The sequence below is a fragment of the Hipposideros armiger genome, unplaced genomic scaffold (assembly GCF_001890085.2).
Source record: "Hipposideros armiger isolate ML-2016 unplaced genomic scaffold, ASM189008v1 scaffold_46, whole genome shotgun sequence".
In the NCBI taxonomy this organism is placed as follows: domain Eukaryota; kingdom Metazoa; phylum Chordata; class Mammalia; order Chiroptera; family Hipposideridae; genus Hipposideros; species Hipposideros armiger.
The window spans coordinates 4141063-4155831 of record NW_017731396.1 but is presented as its reverse complement, the minus strand read 5'-3'; the positions used below and the strand labels follow the sequence as shown (position 1 = coordinate 4155831).

Here is a 14769-nt window from a genome sequence, read left to right as displayed (position 1 = left end):
TAAAACGGGAGGCCCTGCCTTCTCAGTTGCCTTTCCCTCCTCTTTCTTCTTTAATTTTCCCATAGCATTTATCATTATACTATGTGCTTTGCTCATTTATTTTGTTTATTGTTTATTATCTTTTTATCTCTAACTATAGTGTAAGCTCCATGACGCAGTGATTTTTTTTTTTCTTTTTGTCTTTTTTTGCTCATTGACATCTCAGACACTTAGAACGGGGCTTGCATAGAATGGGCACTGAGTAGTAAGCTTTGTTATTGAAAAGGAGAATCCCCTGAAAAAATATGCAGATTTGAAAATTTGGATGAAAACCATAGAAAAACATAATTCTCCCAAAACTGACTCAAGGAGAGAGAACCTGAATAATCAAAAACCATGAAATAAGTTGAATCAGTCTTGTAAATTTTTCTAAAGAAAGTACCTTGCTCGTACAATTTCATAGGTAATTTCTCCACTCCAGTTTTACACAAAATTTTCCAGATAATAATAAAAAAAAGGGAACACTTACCAACTCAATTTATGAGGCTAATAAGACCTTAACATCAAAATCAGACGAATAATATAGATGAAGAAAATTAATTGCATGGTAATCATATTCATGAACATATTTGCAAAAATCTTAAGATACTGACAAATCAAATACTACAACACATAAAAAACAGACAAAACATCTGTGGGGCTAGTTACCAGGATAGTGTCTACTGTGGGCTCGCGTACTAGTGATTGGAAGGGTCATAACGGGGGCTTTTGGGGTCCGGAAATGTTCTAGTTCTTGATCTGGGTGCTGATTACATTAGTATATTTCCTTTGTGAAACTTAATTAGCCAAACGTATGTTCATCTATGCATATTTCTGCACAGATATTTCAGTTACAAGTTTAGTTAAAAATAATATAATATATAATATAATATATAATATAATTAACTTGTGTTTCTCTCAGGAATGCAAGGATGCTTTAGCATTAGAAACTCTATAAGTATTATTCACCATATTATATATTAAACAGAAAAGCCATACAATCTTGATGGTTGCAAAAGTTTGCTAAAATTCAACATCAATTCATGATAAAAATCTTAAAAAGCTGAGAACAGAAAGTTGCATCCTTTCACTGACAGTGTGGCAGAGACAGAGTAAACCAAACAGTCCCATGTGCTCCCCTGCATTTCCAGGCTCCTTGGCAGTTAGATTGGGGTCCAGGGACTAGCTCTGTCCCGTAGACTGTGACTGGAAGTGACATGTGTCCCTTTTAGGCAAAGGCAGTTGAGCCGATGTTCCTCCTCCATCCCTCTCTTCTCTTGCTCCAGTGACCTGGGAGGCTGTGTTTTGCAGATGGCATAGATTAAAGATGGAGTAAGGATGCTTCACTCTCATCAGACTTTGCGTAAGCAAGAAATAAACCCTTGTAGTGTTAAGCCGCTGAGATTTCAGAGAGTGTGTGTTACCACAGCATAGCCTGTCTCATTCTGACGAAGATAAAGGACACCCGCCAAAAAAATACAGCAACTCTCATATCCATCCAGTGGTGAGAAATTAGAAACACTCTCTTTGAAATCAGGAATGAGAATGAGGATGACAGCTCTTTCTGCTTCTGTTGGACCTGGGGATCCTACCCAGTGCAGTAAAACAAGTACGGATTGGAGTGGAAGAAACAAAACAGTTATTATTTGGAGATGAAATTATCTCCCTAGCAAGCCCTATGGATAAGTACACAGGTTGCTTATAAGTGGTCTATATCTAACATCGGTTACATTACTATGTACTAGCAACACAAATAAGAACACTTAATTTTTAAAAAGGCACCATTCACAATTTCATTAAAAAATATATGGTACATAGGTATAAATTTACCAAAAGACGTGAAATACTTACGGAGAAAATTATAAAAGTATATTGAAAGACCTTAAAGAAGGCCTGAATGCTTGCAGAGAGATACCTTGTCCATGGATAAACTCAACAGCACATTTCTCACCAATTTAATCTTTAGGGTCAATGAAATTAAGTTGACCCTAAAGAGCCCCAACAGCATTTTTAAGGAACCTGTCAAGCTGATTCTTAAGTATGGAAGGAAGACCAAAGGGCCAAGAATGGCCAAGACTCTCTTGAAATAGAAGAATAAGATGGAGGCATTGACCTAGCAGATACGAAGTCTTATTGTGAAGTTTTAGTAAGAGTTAAATTGGCTCAGGGACGGATGGGCTGTCTAATGGAACGGGAGTGAGTATCCAGAAATAGACCCACACATTTATGACAAGTGTACGTACGACATAGGTGATTTCATGTCAGTGTAAAAAGGATGTTCTTTTCAATAAACGGCTCCAGGGCAATTATTTATTTAACGTGGGGAAGATAATATGTGAACTTAGCCAGATTTTGTAATCAGGCTCTGATTGATTGTATATTGTTTTAAAATAATATGTATAGAAAATCTGCTCTAATTATTATTTTTTTTAATGAGCCTAAGAAAATGCCAACTTGGGGAAAATATTTTTAACATCTATGATAGAATGTTTGTATCTTAATATATGAGGAGCTCTTAAAAATTAGATGAACCTTTATTATTTTGCTTTCCTGACTGATTTTGACTGATATTTTAAAACTTTTCCTCAACCAGCAGCTAGGGCATTGGGTAGATTTGTAAAAGGTAAAGGACTTAACTTGTCTTTTATGCTTAAAGCATGTCCCAGGTGGACGTGGATTCAGGAATTGAAAATATGGAAGTTGATGAAAATGATCGAAGAGAAAAAAGGAGCCTCAGCGATAAGGTTGGTAAGAGACGAAGCCCTTGCTTCTGTTTTTAGGGGATGTAAATAAACACTGTCCATGTCTCATATCTGCAGAGTGGTCAGAGTGCGCCACCCCAGGTCAGCAAGTCCTGTTTCAGTGACCTTTTTTTTTTTTTGCAGGAAAAATGGGTATCCTAGATTGCCCTTATTAATGGCAATTAATAAGTCCTATTAACAGTCCTATTATCTAAGATCGTTCCATTAGCTTTGTTTCAGTACCATGTTTTTAATCAGTAAATTTAGTTTGTAATAGGAATTCATTTAGAATTAATTTGAAGTTTTTCTGTTGGTTTTTTTGCTTAAGCAAGTTTGTTAGGACATCTTTGGTGGTATTCTGAGTAAAATGACTGGGAATCGAAGCAAGAACATGTGGGATCCAGTAGCAAGTAGCAGCTTTTTGAAAATATGAGGCCTTCATAGTTTGTTATCATCTGACCGTATTTCCCTATATTTAGAAAAAGGGTGGGTTTTTTGTTCGTTTGTTTGTGGTGTCATGGTGTAAAACTGGTGTAGGTAAATTGCATCATTATTAGTGTTGAACAACACGTACTGATGATTAGAAGTGGGACGGGAGCCTCCTAATAATGCAATGCCTTATTTTGTGTAGTTCTTTAGTGTTTACAAAGCTCTACCATATATAATACTTCATCTGTGATGGAAAGTAGTGAGCAACATTAAACTCTGGAAAAATTCTTGAAGGAAAATTGATCATGTACCTAGAATGTTAACCTGGTCCTTTAGTGTTCAGAAAAGTAAATAAATAGGATGTATGCACATCTTTTATCCCATTTCTTCCTCAGAGATGCTCTTTTATCCCCCATTCCCCCCGAAGATTGTGTTGTGAGCTCATATAACCAGAGATACACGCTGTCACTTTGACGTCACAGGGACAAACTTACTTTTCCCTAAATCAATGGGTGAACGGTTCTATGCATTTCTAAAATAGCCTCAGTAATAAATGAGTTAGATCAGAAGTAAGCATTTCTGTTGAAGTCGGCTTTGAATTAACCCTCAAATCTTCTTCCTCAAAAGGAGCCTTCATCGGGTTCTGAAGTGTCTGAAGAACAGGCCTTACAGCTGGTCTGTAAGATCTTTCGTGTCTCCTGGAAGGACCGGGACAGAGATGTCATCTTTCTTTCTTCTCTTTCTGCACAATTTAAGCAGAACCCAAAAGAAGGTAGGCATCTAGCTCAGCTGCCTTCTTTCAGAGCACTGTTCTTCAGAGAAAACGGGAATGGAAGGTCTTTCGTCCTTTCCTCTTACCCACAGGCACTGTCTTGCTCCAGGATTGTAGTTTTGATGATGGTAATACTTCTAGATGAGGACACTGATGTGTGGCCACTTTCCACTGACCTTATTGAGAAACCTTTTTTTTTTTTTTAACTTTTATGATTCCCTAAAAGAAAACTATGTAAATGAGTTAATGGTGTCCATCGTCTCGGGGTTGAAGGTTTTTCCTTTGCAGAATGAAGGGGCTTCCAGAAGCATTAGCTGGCAGACACGGGGCCGTCTCCCAGGGTCCTGAGAGGCGCTCTGTAGGACATGTACCCACCTTAAGTGCCCGCCAGGTCATGTGGGGACAGTGGAGTGAATCTGCTTGATTAAATTGCTTAGCAAGATAAGACAAAGTGATATTTTGCTGTGTTTCCAGAATTCTATTTTAAGAGGCTACACTAAACCAGGCTTAGAACAAAGCAATACAACTCTTCGCACACCAGCATTACAGGGCGCTATCGCTTTTCTTCATAGCAGCCATTTGGAATCCACAGGGGGTAAGGGGTGCAGTGGAGTGTTCTTTTGCGTATCACTGCAATAGAACTTCTCAGGTGCAGGGCTTTTTGTCTGCTTTGCTCACTGGTGTCTTTCCAGTGCCTAGAAGGGTGCCTTGCATGTAATAATCCCTCAGTAGATATATTTCAAGCGAGTGAGTAAATACCAAGGAGATTGCCTTCCCCTTTCCTATGCTGGCCTGTCTTCCACGGTGAACAAAAACTCCCTGCGTTCCTGGCCAAAGGACACTTCACTTCTGGTTTTACTGGGATCGTCTTATTACTTCTGGTTATAGAGATGGGCTTCGCAACCATGTTTCAAAACCCTGCCACTCATTATTACTCTTATGGTAAATCTTAAGATTCTCAAGTCTGTCTTGTACATGTCTAAGTGGTCGTTTTGAATAACCAAATCAGGTAAGATTTACATGGGTTAGAACTTTTATTTGTGTAGTGAGTGGTATTTGAAATGTATTCAAAGACCTACAGTAAAGCAGTTGGGAGCTGCAGAGACGAGGGAGGAACTAGAACGTAGAACCTGCCCCTGAAAGCCAGAGGGTCACTAGAAATTAGACCCTTCAGAAAATACTTTGAATTTTGTACTTGATGGTTTTACTGTCTATGAAATACATATCGGTGAAGAAATATTAACCCAGTTGCATTAGTAGGACGAACAAACTTCTGTTGTTGAGAGTAGCTTCTTTTTACAGTTAATGTATATCAGCAGTAACTGATTAACTGCACTCCAATTTTTGAAAAAAATAAGCTTTGTATATTGGAATAGTCCTAGATCTACAGAAAAGTTTGAGAGACAGTACAGGGAGTTCCTGTATCTTACATAATCATAGTATACTTGTCAAAACTAAGATATTACTATTAACTGCGCTCCAGACCTTACTGGGATCTCACCGGGTCGTGTGCCCATGTCCTTTCACCGCCCTGGCATCCTTTCCAGCCTGGGACACCACACTGACCCCCTCTGCTTCCATTCGGCTTATCCAAGGACTGTGTCTATGAAGGACCGTGTGTAACCTCTTCCTTATTCTGCCTTTCCAACAGTGTTCTCTGATTTTAAGGACTTGATTGGTCAGATCTTAATGGAAGTGCTAATGATGTCCACTCAGACTAGAGACGAAAACCCGTTTGCCAGTCTGACAGCCACATCACAGCCAATCGCAGCGGCAGCCCGGTCACCAGACAGAACACTCATGCTGAATCCCAGCTCCACTCCAGGAACGAGCCCCAGGTTCTGCGGCGTGGGTTCCTTCGGTGCCAGCTCTTTGTCTAGGTCAGTGTGGTTATTTCTGCACATCTAATTGGTAATTGAATAGCCATGGAGTGTGTAACAGAAGGGCTGTTCGTTCACGGGGCTGTGGCTGGTATCATATTTGGGGGGATGGAGTCAGTCATTGGAGGAGGTGGTACCTTTTTCATATGGGCCCCTTTGGCTTTCCATGGTTTGGCTATTGGTAAATTAAAACTTAGAAACAAATGGCTCTATATTGTACATTGTTCTTTGGAAAGAGAGCTTTATTATAGTATAAACATAGGCTCTAGCTCCGTACAGCAGTTAGAGTATAATGATTTAGGTGAGTATCTGAGAGATTTGTGTACTTGAATGCTTAGAGATATGAAACGTAAATACACTATCCTTTAAAAGCTTGATATTTTCCATGTTAGTTATTTATCTCAAGTTTTTCTTCCATTTTCTCTTCTTTCCTCCCTTTCTCGACTAATGTAGCCTCTATGAAACTAGTCCAGCCCCCAACACGAGTTTCTGGAGCTCTGTGCCAATGATGAGCCCGCCTTTTGCCTCACCTTCTCGTGCCGCCAGCCAGGCGGCTGTGCCCTCCATTTCCCTCAGTCCTCATAGCGCGGCTTCCGGGACCGCTGCGGGAAGCCAGCCCTCATCTCCGCGGTATCGCCCCTACACTGTCACCCACCCCGGGGGCACTGCGACTCCTCCTACCCCGCGCTCCTCAGGCGTCTCCATTCTGTCTAGCTCACCAAGCCTCCCCACCCTCGCTAGTAGCCCTCAAGCAGTGCCTGCCAGCTCTTCCAGACAGAGACCCACCAGCATGGGGCCGCCATTACTGTCCGCCTCTCCCAGTGCCGTGAGCAGACGTCCCTCCTCCCTAAGGATTTCTCCTAGGTATTTATTTATTCAGCAGGAGAGCTGGGTGCGTGTTTGCAGTGCAGGGAAAGGAGCTTAACACGATTTGGAAGAACTGTTGTGTGACACTGACCTCAGTTCCATGTGTTTTCTGTTTGGGGTTATTAACCCATGTGTCTGTCTAGTTTGGTAGGCTCGCGCCCCGAGTCCGTGCTGCAGCCAGGCTCTGATAACATCAGAAGTATGGGTTGCTCTGTCATGGGCTCCTTTCTTCCCTACCTTCCCCTCACTTTTCCTCTGTCTGTACAAACAGAAAAAAAAAGTAACTTAGTTTCTGAAATCTAATTCACATGTCATTCTTTATTCCAAATGTATTTCAGAGACTGTCGGCAGTTTGTATTTGAGAGTTGGGGCTCGCAGGACCACTTTTTCTACTGTTACCAATCATAGTGGAAATATACAATGTAGTCAGACCATGGGGTTGTGGCAAGTCGGGGCCTGGTGTCCCTTACGTCTGGTCACTGGGGTTGGCCAGTGTCCCTGCCTTGGCACTTTGATTTCAGCCTCTTCAGAAGCACAGCCTCAATTCCATTCATCCAGGGCCCCCTCTCTCAAATGTACCTGTGCGTTCTTGTAATTTAGGTGAATTACTTTTCTGCATGTCAGTAGACACAACTTTTAGCGTAAGATTGAATGAAAAGGACAAGAGTTGCAAAAGCTTTCTGCCTCTCGCTTTTCCTTCGTTCCCTGATGGCCTCTTTTGCTTTTGTTGTGGTAGTCTGTACGACAGTCCTTTCTCCTTCCTCTTCCTCGCACTTTCTGGGGACAGTAGTGATGAAGATGAAGAAGAAGATGATGATGATGGTGGTGATGATGATGAAGGTGGTGGTGGTGGTGATGAGTTTTCTTGTGTCCAGTTTGGGTCCAGGTATCAGAGGAATGGAGTCTTACCCCTGCATGTGCCTAGCACTTAGGAACTAACTCTTATGAGCCCTAAATAGGGGTGTGCTTTTGAATCCACACATGGGGGGGGGGTCAGACGAGACCCCCTGGAGAGTCAAGGTGTGAGAAACTTGCATGTACTGAAATGTGAGGACCTTCTCGGGGTAAAGTGCACACAGGAAAATTTGCTAGTTGTTGCCTGGTACGTCTGGAGGACAACTGACATGTAATCATTTGTGAAAAACATGAACAACGGATTTAAAAACCTGCCATTACTAAATTCATCCACCTTAAGATAAAAAACGTGGGACCACTCACCTGCCTACTGCGAGAATATTCTTGGAGCTACCAGATGTGAGGTCATGCGCTCTGGGAGGCATGTTTTCTCACGTACACTTGCATGGATCTCTGCTACTTAGGAATGGCAGAGGGGCTGGCACGTGCGCACGCGTCCTGCCCCAGCTCAGCCTGGGCAATCCATCGGCATACAGGTCATACTATCTGGTGTAATTGTGATGCTGCTTTCACTTGTAACCATTACTTTTGCTGACCACTTCCTCCACCTCTGTGAAGTTAGACCCTATTTGTTTAGACAGCCTTTGCAGCAGAGGCTATAAAACTGTTTGTAACGTTGCTGAATGTTCACCCCTGAAAATCGAGTGAAAAAGATCACTGAAATTTTTCGGTGACTTTGAGCAAGAAAGTATAATAGCACCTTTGATCTAATACTCTGACTCATTGTCTTACAATTTTGCTCTTAAATTGAAGTTTCCTCTGGACTGAGTTGGTATTTGTGCTCAGCACTGTTCAAAAATAACTCCAGGCTATAAATAGAGATGGCAGCAGGAGTTAGGTACACTTCATTAAATTTGACTGTTCAGAAGAATCATTAGTCTAAAGAGAGAGAGGAATGCTGGTGCAAGGCTGAATATTGATTCAGGAGGGTTGCTATTTGTGTTAGGTTGAACATTATATCACTCTTTCTCAAGTAAATTTCCTCAAGGCAGAAGTGTCTTTTTCATGCAGATGAAACTCTGTTGCGTGATTATGGCCACGCAGCAGGCATCCTTGTTAGGAATCAATTTCCATACATGATAAAAGGGCTTTGTTATCTGATTTACTGTAAATTCTTTGGGGGCAAAACGCACTCTCTCTCCCTGGCCTGTTTAATTCCAGCTTCCTCTAACCAAGATACCCGATTGCATGCTGCTGTTACTAACTCCTCTCTTTCTACGCTTAGAACGTCCCAACCTTGTCTCAGACCAAGATTCTATACCTGCAAGGAGAAATAAAACTCACCCACTGTGTAATAATAGCTGTGAATACTCACTGAGCGTCACATGCCCAGACTCCGTGTCAGCACTGCACCCATTATCACTTGAATCCTCACAGCGGCACTCCTAGTTTCTGTGATGAAACTGGGGCACCGGGAAGCTCGTCACCTCCCCAGTCTGCAGAGGCTGCGTCCAGAGCTCACAGCTTCGCTGCCACACCGTGCTGCCTCTGCCTTTTCCGCCTTCGCCCAGTAGCACGTGTGTTCTTTTCGTTCCTCACCGGTTGTTTTGCTGCCAGGAGCACGTATGTTGTGGCTGCTCGCTGCTTTGGAGGATTAGGACAATCGACCCTGTTCCTTGGCGAGAAAGTGCCCACATTTTACTCCTTAATGACAAAATCCCATTCCAGTCAATTGGCAGGTCCTTTGCTGGCTGTGAAAATGAACTCTGATCTCGCCAGATGTGGGCAATTTATAGATTCTGAATAGATATCAAAGAATGGAAAAGGAGGGGTGAAAATACATAACTGATTACACAAGTAGAGAGGAACTTGAGAATGTGAGTAGGGTCCGAACCAGGAAGAGACAGCCAAAGCCTTTTGTTCATTTGAACGCTCAGCAAATCGGTTTTTCCTCTCCCCTTTCTAATTGATCTTGGAATTTTATTAACTTTGAAGGAAAGGATTTTAACACTAACCACTTCTTGCCTGGTAAGGCAAATGTCATAGGGGAAGGACCCTAACAGGGGCCCGTGTCTGCCCAGAAAAGCAGATGCATCCCACGTCTTTCTGGGAGTATTATAGTTGGAACATGTATTCATAGGTTAACCGTTTGTAATGGTGATGAGAAGGATTAAGGAAGGTAAACATAGTCCTCCTATAATGTTTTATAGTCCTCTGTGAAAGGAGCTATATGAATTATAAGGAACTACTACTTGCAGGAGTGGAAAATGATTGAAGTGCTATCTTGTGATAAAGATGACATAGGAATTATTCTGAGGAAAATGTTTCTGATTGTTTCCTAGGAAGTTGATGACTAGAAAAAAATTTTGTTTTTTGTTTTTTGGGTTTTTTTTACTGCTTAGATATTTCAGAGAAAGAGGTCAAACCTTGAAAGTCATGAGCTTATACATAGAGGAAGGGGAAATTAGCAAATGCTGAAAAACATTGACGTTTACCCTCTTAATTCATATGTTGGTCATCACGTGTGGAGATCAAACACGGAAATAGTCAAAAAGAAATCCTTCTACATGTCGGTCCCAAAACCCTCCCATGATTCTCCTTCTCACTCGGAGTAAAGCGCAAGTGCCTGTAAGACCCTGCACCTCATGTACATGCACACACACGCGCGCGCGCACACGCATACACACACGTGAGCGCGCGCGCACACACACACTCACGCTTCTCCTTTCTGACTTCATCTGCCTCCACCTGCCTCCATCCTCCAGCTCAAATGCTCCATGCTGTTCTTGAACTTGCTCAGCACCTTGTGCCTTGGGCCTTTGTACTTGCCTCCTCCCTCAGGACACCTGTCCCCCAGATGGCTGAGCCCCACGCCCTGAGTCCATCAGGTCTGTGTGCAAATGCCATCTTATCAGAGGGTGGCCCCTGGCCCCATGTATTAAACGTTATATTAAACACACACACACACACACACACACACACACTCACACACACACACTCACACACTCTTCCTGCACTGTCACCATGCTCTGCTTTTATTTTTCCTCACAGCACTTCTGTATTCATTGGTTTTGAGTGTCTCCCTTCTAGAACGTAATTGCTATATGAACAAGGCCTGGATCTTAGATTCACTGCGGTACCCCCAGGACCTACAACAGTGCCCAGGACACAGAGGGCACATTAGGAACATTTGTGCAGTGAATGTACGTCGCTTAAACCTGCACAGCTCTGGCTTTGCCTTGCATTGGGAAGATATGAAATTCTAGAATCTGCATTCAAAAAAATAAGAAAATCGGAGGGCGATTGATTATTCCCCTTATGGAAGAAAAGGAACTGCAATTAATCTTTTTAAGAAACAAGTTTTCTTAGTGCATTTAACATGGGATTCAGTTTGCACAGATTTGATGCATGTGCAGATCCCCAGGATATTTTCATTGTTTTCAGAAGGAGTCAGCTGTTATGTGATTCCATTACGTGAAGTAATTACACTATTAAATTGGACCATTGATGTAGTTACCAGAAAATGGTTCACACATTCTCCCAGAGGGAGGTGTAATTTTTTAGATACTCTTAGGACTTAAGTAGGACATATTTCTAAGGTCATATTCCATATGTCACAGTTGTAAAAAAAAACCATCATGAATTTTGTAACAACTTTTTTAGGGAAAAAAAATGAAGTATTACTTAAAATGTTTATTGGTAGCACAGATTTATGCGTGTAAACTATATACCACTTTCTCCTTGAATGTCACATTCAAAATTTGAGTCCAAGTCTTTCACTTTACATCTAGAGATCCTTGTAAGTGAATTTTGACCACTGACACTTGTGCATAACATTGGCGAGGCTGGCTGCTGTTCACGCTTGTGACCATGATCTACTTTTGCACCTTTAGGATCTTATAATTTTAAAATATATTGACAAATACTGGGGTTTACTCTACATTTCCTATTTGGTTAAACTTTTTTTTTTCCCCTTTCTGTTCTCCTGAAAGTCAGCTGGAAGTGTTTTTGAGCGCCTTGAAAATTCCCTAATATATTCTGAGTGCCTTTCATTGCATTGCCTGGCACAAGACAAGTAGTCATCTACATACATTGTCACTTTTCATGTCTTAGTGAAATACTTGTGAAGATGTTTCCTTTGGCTTTCGAGGTGTTCAACTTTAAGTTAAGTTCAAATTAAATGGGACATATTGGCTAAGAATGGAACCAATGTCAGTGCATGGGCAGCCGCCATCTCAGCCTGCTGACGTCATATGGATGTGCAGATACTGGCGGTGGTTCTGCATCAGACTGACTCCTTGCAACTGGCAAGGACCTGTCAACATCAAATATAAGAGGCTTTTCTTACAGAAATGTGAAAAGGTGAGAAACGTGGGGCTTATGATCAAGAGAATGTATAGTTTGAAATTTTCATTTTAAACATGAGCAAGATCGATTTTCATTGTTATTTGCTGCTCAAAGGAAAATTCACCTTAATTGTGTAGAGGCACAAGCCCGTATGAGCAGAGTTCATCTTTGGAAAATGCAGTGAATGTAGCCACTGAGTCACTAACATCGGAGGGAAGAGAGGGGAATAGCAGATAAGAGAGCGTGAAACTAAGACTGCTACAGGCAAAGGCTTGTACCTTTTTTCCCTTTCTGCTTTTGGGGATTCACCACACTTACATTTGTGAGTGGGGTTTTCTGTTCTGTTCTTACTTTTTTTGTTCTTTTTTTGTGTGTGTGCTTTATTACAGTACTCAGTCTTTCTCTTGTCAGGCTCCTTAATAGATATCAGATGCTGCCATTAATTTATGAAGTGGACCCCCCAATTAACTGATAATGAAGACACAAGAGTTCATTGTTTTTGCTTTTATGAGGATGCCCTTGCTAGCCTGCCCAGCTTTGTCATGGCTCTGTGGGGACACTTTGTGGGTGGGTCAGTCATTTGCCCAGTCAGGAGGCTGATGGCTGCCTCTCAGCCATGACGCCTCCTTTTCCTCCTATCAGACCTATAGAGTAGGTTCTATAACATAGAAGACCTACATTGTAGGAATTTAAATCTACTGGACTCTGGCCTAAAAGCCTTGGATTTAAAACTGGTATCGTTTCATCTTTTTTATTGAAATACTTGAATACCACACTTTTATCCCACAGTCAATTATATATATAATTCTAAAATTCTAAGGTCAGTTATGCTTATAGTCCAAAATTAGCTTTCTACAGCTACTCATCTATCTGCATAACATACCTGTTACTGCCTCGATTCCTCTTGGTCCTTTCAGTTTCTAGTCTTTGTCTGCCCTGGGTTGAAGTAGGAATGGGTCTCAAGCTCCTGATATTTTTCCCATCGTTTATCATCTTTCACTTGCAAGTTTTTTTACTAAGTTTATGTTTTCTCATTTCCTCGTCATTTCAAAATTCCTGGCCTTTTCTCATGCCATGATTACTCTTTGTGTCTTTTGTGCATATCAAATCAACTGGTGAGTTAAACATCAGAGCTGGAATATGACCTATTGATGGTGGATAGAAACTTGAATCCCCTCACCCTAACCCTTTTGATAACGTTTGGCTTTGATCTTAGAGAATAGTTATCATTGATAATAACAAATGCCTCCCGCTGTCTCCCGCTGCCTTGCCTCCCGCTTGTATTTTACAAGCCCTCCCCGAACCCTCGAACCCTCGCTGCAGAGGGGATGAGCTTCTAGGTTCATGTAACAGGTAACAGGCGATCAGTAGGGCAGGGAGAGAACCCAAATTTGGATACTGCTCCTGCAAGGATTGGTTTGGTGTTTACTGCGCCACTCTGCCTTTTTCACTGAAAGTTAGGGAAATTTGTGTTGATAGCAAATATTTTTATGTTTCCTCCCTCCCACTGGACAGCGTTGCTCAGCTCTGCTCCTGTTGCCGAGTGCTGGGTGACGGCTTTTGAGCTCTATGCGAGGAGTTAGGAGGGGGAGGGATATGTTGTTAGCCCCTTGGTACTTCACCCCGAATCTGAGGACAGCGATAGCATGGTCTGGCTCTAACCTACACGTCTGCCTGAGCGAAGCTGCCCCACTTGTTTTAAGTACGTGTGATATCCCTTCAAATGCCTCTCAGTTCTTAGTCCTCTGGTTCTGTAAGTTGCCGTTCCCAACAAGATACGATGTTGGGTTTCTGGTCAGACTCTCTTCTTAGTAAAAATCAAATGTTTACGAGAAGTGACTCTCGTTGGACTCGGAGCCGATGAAACAAGCAGTCAGCTCCAACCTTGGCTGCATGGGTGTTTGTGCTGTGTCGTGGGCGCAGGGATCCTAACAGGCTTTCTGCTGCAGAAATGCAAACTCTTGTCTAAAATAATTCATTGAGAAGAGATAAGAATCATCACCTCTCTTTTCTCTCCTTTAAAGTTTGGGAGCCTCTGGTGGGGCGAGTACTTGGGATTCCTACAGTGACCATTTCGCCATTGAGACCTGTAAGGAGACAGATATGCTGAACTACCTCATCGAGTGTTTTGACCGAGTTGGAATAGAGGAAAAAAAAGCACCAAAGGTAATAGGAAATAGAGTCATTAAAATTTTTAAAAACTACGCACACACAAAAACCTGGTTATTTGTTTGATAAATAATTGTTTCCACCCCCTGCTCAACATTTATTCATTTATTCAATCAATAAAATGGTTATCAAGCATGTACTATGTGCCAGGCACTGTCCTAGGAGCTTGGGGTGTGAACGAAACAGACGAAGATTCCTGCCCTCGTGGAACTCACATCCTAGTGGAGGGAAGACGTGCCAGGGCCAAGTGCCATTCCCACCAGCAGCTTCCGTAGTCCTGGCGATTTCTAATAGTCTGTCATCATCATCATAATAATAACCAACATTTATGAAGTGCCTGTAGACAGCCAAACACTGTGCTAGGTCCGCATTAGCTCAGATTCTCAGTTGTTTCATCCCGTGTACTCCTGTGTGAGGTAGGTATTTTTTCCATGTTATGAATAAGCATATGACCTGCAGAGAGATTAAGTAAATTGTCAAGAATCGCATAAATAATAAGTTGCAATGCTGGGTTTAAACTGAGGAAGCTACACTTTTTCTACTATTACGTGCTGACTTACTTTATTATTTTCTCATTTTATTGCTATTTCATTTTCTAGTTCTAATTTTCCGGTAGAAATGAACCTGGTTGTGTAGCTGTTAGTTTCATGTTTGCGAATGGCCTCTTTGGGGTTTGGGACACTTAACCTCA

At 41.9% G+C, this 14769-nt stretch overlaps 1 protein-coding gene across 4 annotated transcripts in view; it reads left to right on the top strand.

The window, feature by feature from the left end:
- Positions 1-14769, top strand: part of UBE4B (ubiquitination factor E4B) — a 135991-nt gene that overhangs the window by 71947 nt on the left and 49275 nt on the right. For 2 of the 4 annotated variants that reach the window (XM_019639777.1, XM_019639775.1), the window contains 6 exons: positions 2675-2762; positions 3816-3960; positions 5612-5840; positions 6294-6704; positions 7444-7593; positions 13934-14075. In XM_019639777.1, coding sequence (XP_019495322.1) covers positions 2675-2762; positions 3816-3960; positions 5612-5840; positions 6294-6704; positions 7444-7593; positions 13934-14075 — 1165 coding nt within the window. The remainder of the gene's footprint in view (positions 1-2674; positions 2763-3815; positions 3961-5611; positions 5841-6293; positions 6705-7443; positions 7594-13933; positions 14076-14769) is intronic. The other 2 variants (XM_019639776.1, XM_019639778.1) reach the window with 2 other exon arrangements.